This window comes from Epinephelus lanceolatus, chromosome 23 (assembly GCF_041903045.1).
Source record: "Epinephelus lanceolatus isolate andai-2023 chromosome 23, ASM4190304v1, whole genome shotgun sequence".
NCBI classification, from domain to species: domain Eukaryota; kingdom Metazoa; phylum Chordata; class Actinopteri; order Perciformes; family Serranidae; genus Epinephelus; species Epinephelus lanceolatus.
The window spans coordinates 6,435,330-6,450,728 of record NC_135756.1 but is presented as its reverse complement, the minus strand read 5'-3'; the positions used below and the strand labels follow the sequence as shown (position 1 = coordinate 6,450,728).

Here is a 15,399-nt window from a genome sequence, read left to right as displayed (position 1 = left end):
TATAAATCAGTTTTTAAAAATAAAACAAAACGCTGGTGGTCCAAAATAAATAATAATGAAATTATGTGATTTTTTTTCCCCTCAAGATACATAAAATGAATATGGTGGTAAGTCTTACCTCTCTTTTTTTTTAACTGTTTTTGTTGTTGTTTGTCTTTGTAGGCTAATAATTTGCATCTCTTTGTAGTCGTTTTGCCTCTTTTTGTGGTTTTGCATCTCTTTGATGTCATTTTGTGTTTCTTCATAGTCACGTCATCTTTTTGAAGTAATGTTATGACTCTGAGGTAATTTTGTGCCCTCTATTCTGTCATTGTTTGTCTCTTTGGTGTTGTTTTTCCCCTTTTGTGGTTATTTTGTCTCTCTGAAGTATGTTTGTGTCTTTCTGCAGTTCATTTGCATCTCTTTTTGGTCATTTTGAGTCTCTTCTGGCTGTAGGTGTTAATTTGAGTGACATTTTGTAGGTGAGGACTAATCCAGCCCCTTAGGTCAGGATCTCTGAAATTGTAGTATGTGATATTTGTGGAACACGTTGGGAAACAGGGTGTCACTTGACAGTTTGTAGCCCATCCCTTTGTTTTTCTGCCAAGCTGCTGTCTTTTATTTTGAAATATTTTTCACCGGAAGCCAGACTTTCCATCTCGGCTAGCTACTTGACAGTTGGTGTTTTCATTGTCATAAACATGGATATGAGTCAGATAATCGATGTCCTTGTCTGCTTTTGCATCATGAGATGTAGCATCATCTTCTGGGAACACTGACGGAAAACTTCACCCTGAATCAGAAACCGGAAGTTGAAAATCTGGCGGTTTGTTTTTCTCTGGTAAAGAAAGGTTAAGCCCTTTTAGCGCACCGAGGGAGTGCTCCTTTTGTCTCCGTGTTGTTTTTATCGCCTCAACATGGACATGTACGGATACAGCGGGGTCTTCTTGGTGAAGAGGTTCCTGGACAAAGGTGTTTTTGAAGTCACAAACATGTCCGACATCAACAAGGCGAATCCTCACGGCTGCGACAACGGAGCCCTGACGGACAGGTTCGGCGTCCTGATCCAGGGACTCCTGGCCATCGTTGCCTTCAGCACGCTGATGTGTGAGTGTTAACATCACCTTGTTCCTGAACACATCTTAAATATCTCAGTCTTTTGTGTGTTTATACAAGGAGAAGGTGAACGAAACTCAAAGTGCAGAAACCAGCGTTTAAAAGGCTGCACTAGTCCACGTGGCGTTTTGTTGACGTTTGTTTTCGCGGAGCCTCATTAGCTCGGCACCGAACTCCATTGAAAAATATGCTAATTTAACACTGGGGTGCTTCTCGACAAAAACGCAAACCCAAGTTGATCAGTTTTATACATTACCTAACTAATAAGGGTTCTGTCTAAAATTCGGCATGAACTAAATGCTGTAAATGTAACAAATTACGAAATAATTAAGCTTAATTGTTAGTAGTTAACGCCATAAACACCGTCCACGTCCACAGATTGGACCGCTGCAAAGAGCAGAAGCAGTTGGTACCAATCATTCATTAAGTACATGTTGTAATAAAACTAGGCTCATTTTGTGACATATCGATACGCCGAATTCGCCATTTAGACGCAAGTTAACCATAGATTATCAAGTTATGCCTGCCACACCAGTATGAGTGCCTGTAAGGAAAGCAGTATCACAAATTGCCATGTTTTTAAGGCAAGGTCTGCCATGGGGATTCTGCCATAGGAAGCCATGACAGAATGGCACTTTCTGGATTCAGGGCTTTGTTGTTGTAGTCCCTTAATTCCCAAAACACCTGCCAACAATATACTGACAAAATCTCCATATGTTTGTTCATTGAGATTTAATATTAAGCAAACATAGCACTGGGTGCCAGCCAAGCAATGCCACAGTTGATTTCAATAAACTTTACCTTCAGAGTTAGTATCTGTCTGTATGTTTTTAATTGTGATGCAGCCTTATGTCACAAGTGAAGTATATCTGAATTTCAGGTTCCTCCCTTAACAGCAAAACAAGATGCTCCTTCCCAACCACAGTGTGGATTAACTCTGAACAATGGCTATTGACTGCCAAATAACTTGTGATTCTGTGGCAGCTGACTCGGAGAATGTTGGGCATCTGAGCAGTTTTGGCACCACAGGCAACAGTTAATACTTCTGTGGCAGTCAAAGCTGAAAGGTGGGGTTGGTACTGAGTCAAACAGGAGCCCTGGAGCCATTTAGGAGCTCCGTATTGTTTGTTTTAATGCACAGGCATTCAAAGTCATATGTCAGGTGATGATTTACTTACAACTTCCTGGATTAAGTTTAAGGTTTTGTTTATCAGTCAGCCACCAGGTGTCTTGGCTGTCAGTTGATTAAAAAAACATATTCTGACAATTACTTTACATAAGCACTGCACTGAAATGCATCCTGTGCAGCATCCACTTGTTTCATGAGTGTGTCGGCGTATGATCTAATAATTAGAGTGTAGGTTTAAAAGGTCAGTGCAGTCATGGGGATTTCATCAGCTGATCAAGCAGCAGGGTTCAGAGCAGCTGAAGCCTGGGAGCGGTGAAGTGTTGCAGAATTAGGCCAGGCCTTGAGGGGGCAGCGAGATCAATAAGCTCTAACCTCCACTCAGTTACTTATTAGTAGAGAAATCGATACCTCCCACCTCGCCACCCTCTCTTTCCCCCCTTTTCCCCGTTCACAGCATGTTTGCAAGTGTCCCTCTTGGTCGAAGCACATGCATCTGTTTATATTTATACCGCGTTATTTGTGTGCAGCAGAGCATTAAGTGGCAGTATGCCAAGTCACAGCCGAGCCGTGCCTGCACCATGCATCCCTTTACTTATCTGTGTTTAGAGTGCTCTTCCTCAAAGCTATTTTTGTGAGTTTCCTTCCATTGACTCGTCATCGCTCCTGCATTCAGAGTCCTGATAAAGGCTCAACATCCAGCAGATACCACAGCTATTTAATGCAAAGTTTTATGTTAAAAAAAAAACATCACATTTGAGGATTTTTGTGCAGAGGAAAGTTTGTTAGCTGACAGAGTTTCAGAGCAAATGTTTGGATACGTACTCTGACATCTGGTGGTTTGTGCAATGCCTGTTTTTCCAGTCTATCATGAGAGGAATTTGGCACCATCATCCTCACACCCTCTGAAGTTTTGAGAAAGGTAGACGTGTAAGTAATCTAGGGCTGCAGCTAATGATTGTTTTCATTATTAATTAAACTGTTGGTTGCTGATTTTTTTTTTTTTTTTTTTTTAATCATGAAAAACACCCATCACAATTTCCTAGACCTCAAGGGTGCATCTTCACATAACTTGCCTTGTCAGAGTATCGGTCCAAATCCAGAAGATATGCAAAGAAAACAAGCAAATTTTCACCTTTTAAGAAGCTTGAATCAGCAAATATTGATCTTGATGAACGACTTTAATGATTAATTCACTATTTAAATCCATAATAATTGTTTCAGCCTTTAAGCAATCCATATGAAACCACTTTAAATGGTTTAAAAAGTTTGAAAACTGCAGTATAAAGTGAAGAAAAGTGTGTATAGTTATGCTGCGCTCTAAAAAAAACCCACTGCTACTATAAGTTTACAGATGTAAAACATGTCTGCAGGAAGCCTTGCTCCTGTTTTCACATGCCGAGTCACATTCTCTGACCTTGTTAGATGGCGAGATAGAGGAACAGTGGGCGTCTGTTCACCCTGAGCCCAGTGGGGAGGAATGAAGTGTTGTGGCAGCGTGGAGAAAAAAAACCACATGTGAACGTGTGCGCTTCATGTGTCCTCGCTCCCCCTCTGCCCTGCAGCCCTGCGCAGAGATGAGGCTCACAGTGAAGGTCAAACAAACAAAGAAACGGCAAAGAAACTGTGTTACGGTTTTAGCAGGATAAACGTACTCCTAGTGGGAAAGTTATTGATTAATTGATTGGTTTGCTTTTTTGTTTGCAGTGAAGAGGTTCCGGGAGCCTGTTGGGATCAGACGACCGTGGAGAATCTGGTCAGAAATGTTTCTTCTTTCCTCTTTGTCTACTTTATTTTGCCCAACATCCTTGCATTTTACACACTTACGTCGATGAGTAAAGTCTATTAAAGTAAAGAATTGTTAGTTGAACCCTCACGTCTCTCAGGGATTGATCAAACCCTGACAATTAAAAGCTTCACATTTTCCAATACTGGTTCCTTTCCTTTCTTCTCCAGGTTTTTCGACACGTCCAAACAGGCCATCGGTGCTCTTTTCATCCACTTTGCCAACGTCTTCCTGTCCACGCTCACCAAAGAGGACCCATGCTCCCTGTGAGTTACTTATCAGCACAAACAAATCATGATGAGATGTATTTGGCTGCCAGGGCCATCACTGAGAATGCAATTTATCCCCTTTATCATAGATATCTGATGAACTTCCTGCTGGATGCCACGTTGGGGATGCTGGTCATCTGGCTTGCTGTGAAGTTGGTGTCCAAACTAGTGGAGTACAAGCAGTGGACGCTGCTCATGTTCGGAGAATATGGTGAGTGAAATTAATTTTGAGAGTGAGTTGTACTTGAGAATTTCCTTGGAAAATTGCACCAAGCTGCAGCTCTTGTTTCTGCCACCGGAGAGCGCTGGAGACCCACTGGAGGCAGACAGGGAGGAGTGCCAGTGTCTCCAGCTGCAGCCCCGTCTAGAAAACATTCCCAGTGGCTTCAGAGGGGGATTAACTCCTCGCCAGTTATTACACTCATTCTTTCACTCTACTGTTGTTTCTTTCTTTTGCGTTCTTCTCTTTTGTGATGGAAAATTTCAAGGAAACAGCTTGCGAGGTTGATCACGTCTCCATGTCAGCCCTCTTTAATGATCAGGGTCAATTTATATTTGATCAGTAGTTTCTTAACTTCTTGTTTCAACCCTCTATTTCCCTCCTTTCGTCTCTGTCTGTCTTTGTGTCCTCCTCCTCCCTTCTTCCTGTCCTAATGACAGACTTGTCCTCCTTTGTGTCTGCCCTGCTGAGACACCTGTGCAAAACATCTTTAGGAGAGGTTCAGGTTAAGATCCTGCACAAGATGCAGAGCAGTTATGTTTTCAGTTTTATATTGAAATAGAGTACGAAAGTGCAATTTTGATCTTGACATATTTATGTAAAGTGTCTGTAAAGTGGAGCTTGTTTACAGTGGAATTATGGATTTTCCCTAAACTCAGTGTATAGGCACATACAGTAGTAATCTTTCTGAATCATCACCTGTGACCCACTGTCCTCTGCCTATATTTTTCAAGTGTCTTCTTATTATGCAAACTGTAATGAATCTAGGGTTTCCTCACAAACCATAACCTACAATTCTTGCAAACAAAATGAAATTAACTTTGATTTATCCTGGATGTGTCATGCAAAAATTTACTACAAGGAGCTTTGCACAGTACAAACAGGTTTGAGATATGCAGAAACTCAAAATAAAATTAATTACTGAGAAAAAAATAAATTTATATATATATATATATATATATATATATATATATATATATATATATATATAATTATAATTATATAAATGAAATGGTAAATACTTTTTTTTAGTTTTATTCAAATAAATATAATGAAAAAAAAAAATCTGGCGTGCCAAAAAAAATAGTGAAATAAAAAGATAAATAAATTTTGATTTTCATCAAAGTAAATAAAATGAAAATTTGGCAAAAAAAATCTAATGGGTCAAAATAAATAATATTAAAATTAAATGATATTTCTTTTTTATTTTCCTAAAAATGAATAAAATTAATGTTTAAAAAATTCTTGTGGACCAAAATAAATAATTTTATAAAATTAAATAATAAGAAGAAATCAATTAATCAAATGAAATTTTAAGAAAATCTGCTGGGTTAAAATAGATACTTCTAAAATAATTGCTAAATAAATTTTCATCAGAACAGATAAAATGATTTTTTTAAATGGTGGGTCAAAACATATAATAAAATAAAAATAATAAATAACTTTGTGTTTTCATCAAAATTGATAAATAAAATAAAAATCTGATGGGTCAAAATTAATAATATTAAAATAAAATGATATATTTTTTTTCCTCAAATAAAATGAAAATTTAAAAAAAAAATCTGGTGGGCCAAAATAAATAATAGAAGAAAATGAAAAATAATAATCAATAATCAATTAAATTCAAATAATGATAATTTAAAAAAAATCATCAGAATTTCTGAAATGAAATCAAAAAATGGTGGGCCAAAAGAAATACTATAAACTAAAATACTGTATACAGTCTTTACATTTGGAGCATAATAAATTATTTCATATGTTAAAAGACCTGCTTTTGCTTAAGACCTGAACGTGAAGACTGGCTGTGCTTGAAATCTTCTATAGTGAAGTGTTTAGTCATTTCACAGATGTTTGTTGACCTCTCTCCTCCAGGTGACCCTCCTCAGGCAGCAGCATGGCTCGGTCAGTGTGGCGTCTACCTGCTCATCATGGTGCTGGAGAAAGGTGTCATCAGCCTGGTGCTGCTCGTCCCCGGATGGTCCAAAGTAAGAAGCACATACAGCTACTTGTGCTGCGTTCAGGTCCTGTGGGAAACATGGGGTCCTGTGGCATTATGATACATCTGGCATGAGGAAGAGTCTTGTAGATTTTCTGCCAAACGCACAGGAGGAAATGGTAGAATCTGAACAGCATCCGAGACTGTGACTGGATTTGATTTAACGTGGTCAGTTCATGAACAAATGAGCCCACTTTACTTCAACTGAAAACAGGTTTGCACTCCTGTTACTGTGACTAACATCCCGAATCGATCTTGGCCAGGTCACCAAGACTATGTGAGAAAGATCTGCAGATTTCAACAATCTTCTCTCCTTTCTATTTTCTCTTTTGTTTGAAATCCTCTGAAACATTTAGAGATGAAAGCTGTCAAGACTAGAGACAGAATAAACAAGCAGGGGATAAAAACGAGTTGCTTTTTGATTCTAAAGGAAACATAGAGTCAGTGTTAATGTATTTAAAGGACAATTTGTTTGCATGACTTTGGAGATCATATTTGTTTATTCAAATTAGCCTTTGCCATAGCAACTGATGGCCTTCTCAGAAATAAAAGGGCCAGCTATTTGTTTATTTCTTATTTATTTATATCACGATGAGAGTTTAATTGTGTAAAGCTCTGTGTTGTTTTGAGACCCTGCTTCCTTTGTTTAAAGATCATCTCCGTGCTCTGTGACAAACGCTGATTATAAATGTTAGTCTTATTATTATTATTATTATTAGCGTACTTTGTTCTGGTGCGGGATAGTTGGGAGTCACGTCTCGTCTCTCCAATTTGTGTTTGTTTTACACTGTTATGACCCATTTCATTCAGATTTATCATTTATATTATTGCGATATCATCCTAAATTACAGTAAAACATACATAATTTGTATGTATGTGATTGACCAGCCTGATCTTAAACCTCCCCCTCTTCTCTTCCAGTTGCAGGAGGTGTTGCTGAGCTACATTGCTAACCCTCAGCTGGAGCTGGTGCTGGTCATGCTCATTGTGCCCTTCATAGTGAACGTGAGGATCGCTTCCTTAAGCTAGCTGTCCCATTACCTCACAGTGTATTGTTACTAGGGCTGTAGTCAACCTAAGAAAATCTTGGTCGACTGAAATGTTACATAATCTTCAACTAATCGATTAGTCGTGGGAAAAAAAAAAATCTGCACATTATTTTTACTTCTGCGGTGGTGTGTCTGTGTCACTCTGCAGTTACACCTCCAAAACACTAGTCGGCAGTGAAGGACTGTGTGAAGTGCTGTAAAGTTTAGCTGATTCAAAACACACATTAAACACACATTAAACATGGCTTAATAGAGACAATGTCAAACACAAGTACACAAATCAGCTTCACTATAACTCGCAGCATTCACAGACAAACACTTGTCTTTAACTGGATGCTAACGTTATTAGCCCAAGCCTATGGCATTTTATTTTTTATTTTCATTTTTTTGTAAATTGGCCTAGCTACTGGCGATATTTCCCTCTTCTCATATAAAGCCAGGGACAACAGCTACATTTAACAAAGGTAAGGGCACTCAATGTGGCTCCATTACAAGTCACAAGATTCACAGACAGAACAACTGTCTTATACTAAACACGTTTTCCAAACAAATACAACATGCTAACGTTATTAGCGCCAGCTTATGGCGTTTTGCATTGTATAAATTAGCCTAGCTAAATACAAGCTTTGTTTCCACTGAGGGAAATGGTTTCAGCTTACAGAGAGGAGGTCTGCGTCACCGTGACGCTGAGAGGGTGGGAAGGTTTAACGTAGCGTAAACAACGGGGGTGTTTTCAAAACACCTCCGTTTTCACAGGTAACTTAGCCTGTCCCCCCACAGCAGGAAGTAATGGATTAATCCTGGAAAACTGTTGATGTAGCACTTTTCTCCTTATGAAAGCAACACGGCAATTATTCGACCAATGAGAATTTGTTCAGACGAGAGCATAGCGACCAAATAATCGACCAGGAGACTACAGCCCTACTTGTTATGGTCTTCTAATAAGACTAAAGTTCATCCCTGCAGCTTTAGTAACCTTAGTCTTGTCTCTCTGGCTCCTCCTGCAGTCCATCATGTTCTGGGTGGTGGACAGCCTGACGATGAGGAAGTACAAGACGATGAAGAGCCTGGACGACTCCTGCGACAGCTCCGTGAAGAAGGCCGACTCCCTGCCCTGGGTGAACAGTGAGGAGTCACGGGTGAGAATAACTGAGGCTTTAATGAGACCACCAACAGATCAGAACAGTGTGAAGCTCTGGTTAACAGCTGGTTGTTGTTTTTAGTCGCTGACGTAATGAAAGCACCTGCTGCGTTCTGGATATTTTCTCTGTTCAGGTTCATTAGATCGGAAATTAGGAATGATACAAACATCGTGACTTTGTTCCAAAGCAAAAGTTTCTCACGTCCAAAACATGTAACCAAACTTTTTTGTTCCCGCGTTTTCATTGTTGAGTCTTATAAATTCCAGTTAGCATTTAATGTCTAAGAGTTTTAATAAAATAGTCGAAATAACCTCAAAATAAGTCAAATGCCTGTTAACGACCCACTTAGAGAAATCAAACAGACCCATCTGCTGTGGAAGTGACTCACCGGCCTTTTAAAGGGATTACTTTTGATGGTACAAAAAAGTTTTCTGAAGCTCGTTCCCAAACAGGAATGTGACAGCTTAATATCTTTAAGACTTTAATGTGTGTGTGAAAATGGGCGTTGATGGTTAATGGTTGCTGTACCCACACGGTCACGCTGGGTGTCAACTGCACCTGTTGTTTTGGTGGGATGAGCACGGCGCAGAAACACACACACACACACACTAACCACACACATTTTCTCTCTCTGCACTTGATCTAAGGAGGAATGAACCCAGATGAGTTCGGTCCAAGAAACACTGAGTCAGACTGTTCTCACTCTCCTCCGTTGTTGAATTGGTGGATTCTGGTTTACTGTGGAGGGTTTATTTCACCCTCAGAATAAAATGCAAAATTTTTTAATTCTCTCAAGATTCTTTTTCCTGCCTTAAGATAGTATCTCATTATATCATTATCATGGCAACAAAAAGTCCTTGCAGAAGCCCAGGTTTTGGACGAAAATAAGAGCCTGTGTTGTGCTTTGGTGAAGTTTTTGAGCGGTGTTTGTCCTGCAGATGCATTTCAAAAGGCAAATTCTTTTTTCAGAGATTTCAATCTTTCGTTCAGTGCATCAAACCTTTATTCAAATGATTCTTTAATATCAGCGAACTGCTTTAGAAGTACTTGAGCCCAACCTGGAGGACTCCCCCGGGCCATGCTTCCTGCTGTTTGCCGTTGGTCGCGCTCTCTTCCCGTTTCATTGTCTTGTCCGGCGATGCCACTTCCTGTCACTCATTCGTGCATTTGTTGTTAACAGAAATGCTCCTTCTCAAGGTTGCTTAACAGGTCTGTTCCGTGTTGCTGTGAAAACATGAAAGACCGCCCTCTGGTTTCCTCCCAGATGGCCCCAGTGAGTAAGCGGCTCAATTATCAGCTGCAAAATCCCTTTAGCATTTTTAACTACTAGCCCTTTTTAAACAGGAATTGTGCAAATTTGCAGGAAAGCCCAATCAGTCTTTTTTCAGCATTGGCAGTATAAAAGCAAAATCGGGGAGTGCAGCAAAATGCCCCCTACCTACTTTTGTTTATACAGAATGTGCCTTTTTCGGGGCAATGGGGGGCGTGAGCAAGTAACAAAACGTGTAGCTCAGCGTGTGACGTAAACAGTGACGTGGGAGGGAAGCAGCGGCTGGTCAGTCCTTCGGTGATTCTCTCGTAAGTCGGCCCGTTCTTCACCGTCCCCGTCATCTGACGGTTAATGGCCTCTTTGTTTGCGAGGACAAGGAGGGCGCGCAATTCCTTGTCTCCCCTGTTGCTCATCTTTACAGTGTCTGTCAGGTTTGTGTTTCCCTCTTTCTACTAGCTGCTCGCTAATTCCTGCTATCAGCTGTTTCCTGTTTATCCCCGCCAGTGGGTCGCACGTGCAGCGTCATCAACAGCTCCTCCCACAAGTCTTCAACAGCCCCTCCTGTTGTGGAGGTCACCTTGTTCTTTTTAAACCAAAAAGCTTCCGCCAATATGACTACCCTGCGAGCACCTCGGGTCAACTCGTCAATCCGGCTCTGTGTCTAAACACTCGCAGCTTGCCGGCAAAACGGCCCAACATTCACCGAAAATCTGGCAGTGTAAAAGGGCCTATTGTTAGCAGTGTCGGCACAGCTAGTGGTGCTAACATTGTTAACAATGCTCAAGGGATTTTGTGGCTAAAAAATGAAGCTGCTTGCTCACCTGGGCAATCTGGGTGGAAACTAGAGAGGTGACCAATGTGTTTCTGCAGAAATGCCGTGTTACTAGCTGTAATCGTCCAATGAGCAGCGCTGCTAACTAGGTCTGTGTGGCGTGAGGTTTTGATGGACCTCAGCCTTCTGCTAGTCGAGAGTGACAAAAAATTTGTTGCAGTACATCGCAGTCAATCACCTTCTATGCAGCGCAAATGATACGCTGCGCTCTGCTGTTGTCCTTGGCAGCAGCAGCAGCGTACCAGATGGTGATGAACAAAAGTCCCTGGGTGGACTCAAACTGGTGACATTGCAGTTGCGTGGTATACACCACTCATGATCAGACTTTTTAATCTGACCCTGTGAGTTCTAGGTCGAGTGCTGGTTTATCTGATGGTGAAAAACAGGCTTCTTGTTGTGTTCTGGAAATCACTTTAATAGCTGCCTCCTTCATACATCACAGAAAGAGACCCATGTCAGTTATTTTCCTTCTTTCTCAGGAAAGATTTAACTGACAGACATCAGGGAAAATGACTGCTGGGGTACATGACCCTCGTGTTCAGTGGGATGAGAGTGTTTATCCCTTCCTTCTCTTGCCTTTGTCCTTGGTCCTGTGCCAGGCAGCCATAAATCAAGCCTTCATTCCCGGGAATAAAAGTGACATTTAGGAGTCGTTTCCACGCGCTGATGTTATGGAAAGCGGAGTGAAGTGGAGGAGGACGACAGATAGAGAGGCATTGACTTGGATGAGGTCTTGGTGGGGGTGGTGGTCGCAACTATAGTCACAGTGCTGTTGTTGTGGCTGGCGTTGGCGCTGTGACATCAAGGTTATAGTGGAGACAGTCAGCCCCTGGTATTAGCAACAAAAAATAACAGTGATGTACTTCCTGTCTTTATCCTGATATCTGAATCTGCTCTTCAAAGTGGTCTTTATGTCAGCTTTATCACATGTCAAACCAGAACATAAAGCAACATGTGGAGGTTTAAGATGCTGTAAATGTCTTATGGTTTTGGAATTTTGCTCCATTGGGATTTGAATCTGTGCTGCTGCTGCTGCTGCTGCTGCTGGAGAGCGTCTTCCAGGCTGAGAATGAACAGGGATATTTTCCACTTTAGGCTGGGAATGCAGAGCTGAGATATTTCCCAGCTTTTCGTTGAGGATGCAGAATCCAAACAAAACAGCAGATTGGTGCCTGACTGTACTTTGTGCTGTGCTACTGTGGCCTGCACTCATCACATGTGTATATATATATATATATATATATATATATATAAGTATATATGTATATATTATATAAGTATAAATTGTCATTTTTCAAGACACTGGAAAAAACATGTTACGTCACACACACACACACACACACGCACACACATATCCAACCGTTCTCCCCTGGGTGAAAGGGCCCTATTTAGATGGTCTAAAGCGCAGGCGCAGTTGTCATTTTCACGCCCTGCACCCTCTTCGTCTAACTAGCACATGAACTTGCGCTTCTCTGGGTGTGTTGGTCTAAAAATGAGGAGTGGTCAGGCGCAGTCATGGCGCGTTGCTAGTTAGATGACATAAAAAGCAAATGCGCCAGTGACCAACAAAAACCTGGTCTAAAGTCAACGGCGCAGTATTTCGTTGTTAAACAAGTTAGTAATATGTGTCTCTAGGCGGGTGCACAACGCGCGTGCACTCTGCTCCGACACACACAGAGCAGCCACACATACGCAAAAGATAACAAATAAAAATATGATTACAAAGTGAAAGGTTATTATTGTGCACATTTAAATATTTATCAGAAACACGTCTTAATGGTCAGTCATTAATCAGAACGATCTAATCGCAGTTAATGATCATCATAATCCGGGAGGTCCAATGTCCGAATAGACGCAACTGCGAGCAGACCTCCATGGGCTGATGATGTATAGCCTGTAAAATGAACTTGTCTTTCCCAAATGAACTGTGATCATTTTGGCATGTAAATCACAAAATCAAAGATGTGAAAATGTTTGAGAAACATTATTTTGACATAAACACAACAATAACCAGCTTCTGTGAACTAAAGACGTAAACTTATAGCCCTACAAGTACAAATGTATATGTAAAATAAAGCTTTTAGAATGTAAAAGCCCCCAGGTGCATTTAACTTTATTATAACAGTACTTTGTTTAACTTTATCATAACTGTACTTTATTTAACTTCATTATAACAGTACTTTATTTAACTTTATTTTAACTTTACTTAATTTAACCTCATTAGAACTGTACTTTATTAAACTTAATTTTGACAGCACTTTATTTAACTTTATTTTAACTTTACTTAATTTAACCTCATTGAACTTTATTATAACTGTACTTTATTTAACGTTATCATAACAGTACTTTATTTAACTTTATCATAACAGTACTTTATGTAACTTTATCATAACTGTACTTAATTTAACTTTATTGTAGCAGCACTTTATGTAACTTTATCATAACTGTACTTTATTTAACTTTATTGTAACAGTACTTTATTTAACTTTATCATAACTGTACTTTATTTAACTTTATCATAACTGTACTTTATTTAACTTTATTGTAGCAGCACTTTATTTAACTTTATCATAACAGTACTTTATTTAACTTTATTGTAGCAGCACTTTATGTAACTTTATCATAACTGTACTTTATTTAACTTTATTGTAACAGTACTTTATTTAACTTTATCATAACTGTACTTTATTTAACTTTATTGTAGCAGCACTTTATGTAACTTTATCATAACTGTACTTAATTTAACTTTATGTAACAGTACTTTATTTAATTTTATTAGAACAGCACTTTATTAAACTTTATTATAACAGTACTTTATTTAACTTTATTATAACAGCACTGTATGAAACTTTATTATAACAGTACTTTATTTAACTTTATTATAACAGCAATTTATTAAAGTTTATTATAACTGTACTTTATTCAACTTTATTATAACTACTTTATTTAGCTTTATTATAACAGTACTTTATTTAACTTTATCATAACTGTACTTTTGTTTAACTTTATTATAACAGTACTTTCAACAAGTACAGTACAGTGTCCAGCAATTTAGTGGAGATTTCAAAATATCGAGATAAATATCGTGATATATATAGGCCATATCACTCAGCTCTAATTCATCATCATCTCTTGTCTTCTCTCAGGTTCTACTGACTGTCGAGACGGACACCGACGAGGCTTCAGAGGGGGAGGAAGACCCAGGCGACAGTGAACCAGTGCCTCATGTACAGTACTCTGGAGGACCACTGAGGCCCAGCTGGGTGGTGGTATAAACCCAGGTGATGCTTCTTCCTAGCCGTCCATCCTCTGTCCACACAAAACACTCTTAAAGAGCCTAAATATGAGCAAACACACACAAAAACTTGCATCTTTAACTCGTCAGAGGTCTAACTAATCAGCTTCTATGTAAGCAAAGGCACAATTAAAGGTCATATAACCTGTGAATGTGAACACTACAGCCTCAGCTGCCTTCCTCTGCACTGAACCGGAGCTTGACTCAGTGTATGCATGTAAATCCAATAGCATTTTGGGAATTATCCTCTCACCTTGCTGCCTCCGTTATCTGCAAGAGCACATCAGAGTAACCACAACTGAACGTGTGTGGAGAGAGATTATTAAGGAGGGCAGCGCCTGTGGGGCAAAATGTACGGGTGGTAATGACAAAGGCTGAGATAAATCAGTCTCCACACTGGGGACTTTTGGAAATGATGTTGCTCTAAAGAGAGTCATTTATCGTGTATCATATTCCAAAGAGGGGCAAGTGAAGTATATAGATCTATATAGGTGCTCTAAGATTTTACTCCGTCGAATATAAACGCTTGAAATCGACCTTTTTAATTAATGTGTAATTATAGTCATTCTACCATGCTCTCCCTCTGGCTCCTTGCTTTCATTTTAAAGGAGGGTTTTATTTCTTTAAACCACGCACATGTTTTTAACATTTTTGGCTGCTGCAGTCATGACGCACCAAACATGTTGCGGTAATATGGAAAGGTTTTTGTTCTTTGCAACTGGTTGCTTTTAACAAAATGTGTATGTGGGCAGGAAATTCTTTAAGGCCATGCTATTTGTTGTATGTGATGGAGTACTGGGGCCACTGTTGGGAGAAATATATGAGATTTTTAGAATATTGTCAGAATATATTTGAGAAAAAGTTGTAAATGTTATGAGAAAAAATCCTCAGTTTTAAGGGAAAGATTTACAAGAAAAAAGTCATAATTTCTTGAGACAGATGTCTTGATATTTTAGAAGAAAACAAGTCTGACTTATTCTAAAATAACTGTCAGTATCACAGACTGTATAAAATTGAAGAGGAGTCTCCAATTCCTCCAAATGTACAAAAATGAAGCCAGAATATCCCAGGGGGAGTCCGTTTTTTTCCCCATCCAGAATTGTCGTTAGTTTAAAAAAAAAACAAAAAAAACCACACACAACCTCACGTGTCAATCGCGTTTGCACACTGAGTCTGAAACATCCATCCGTCATTTAAATTTTCCGAACAGGTTTGATTTTCTGTACCACTCTCATGTCTGTACACCAAATATTTCAACTTTGAAGCTACAGTCAGCAGCTGGTTAGCTTAGCTTAGCATAAAGACTGGGAACGGGGAAA

At 39.5% G+C, this 15,399-nt stretch overlaps 1 protein-coding gene across 1 annotated transcript; it reads left to right on the top strand.

The window, feature by feature from the left end:
- The first annotated feature begins 704 nt into the window (after positions 1–704).
- tmem110l (transmembrane protein 110, like) lies at positions 705–15,211 on the top strand. Its single transcript, XM_033615222.2, has 8 exons — positions 705–1,086; positions 3,929–3,977; positions 4,178–4,273; positions 4,366–4,487; positions 6,369–6,481; positions 7,414–7,497; positions 8,549–8,680; positions 13,932–15,211. Exons 1-8 carry the CDS (start codon positions 897–899, stop codon positions 14,058–14,060), a joined length of 915 nt encoding a protein of 304 aa, XP_033471113.1. The 5' UTR covers positions 705–896; the 3' UTR covers positions 14,061–15,211.
- Positions 15,212–15,399: the final 188 nt, after the last annotated feature.

Excerpts from the sequence above, each read along its gene's own strand:
- tmem110l (XM_033615222.2), top strand. The coding sequence starts at position 897 with ATGGACATGTACGGATACAGCGGGGTCTTCTTGGTGAAGAGGTTCCTG. Across the intron at positions 3,978-4,177 it reads AGACGACCGTGGAGAATCTG|GTTTTTCGACACGTCCAAAC; the intron begins GTCAGAAATGTT and ends TTTCTTCTCCAG. Across the intron at positions 6,482-7,413 it reads TCGTCCCCGGATGGTCCAAA|TTGCAGGAGGTGTTGCTGAG; the intron begins GTAAGAAGCACA and ends CTTCTCTTCCAG.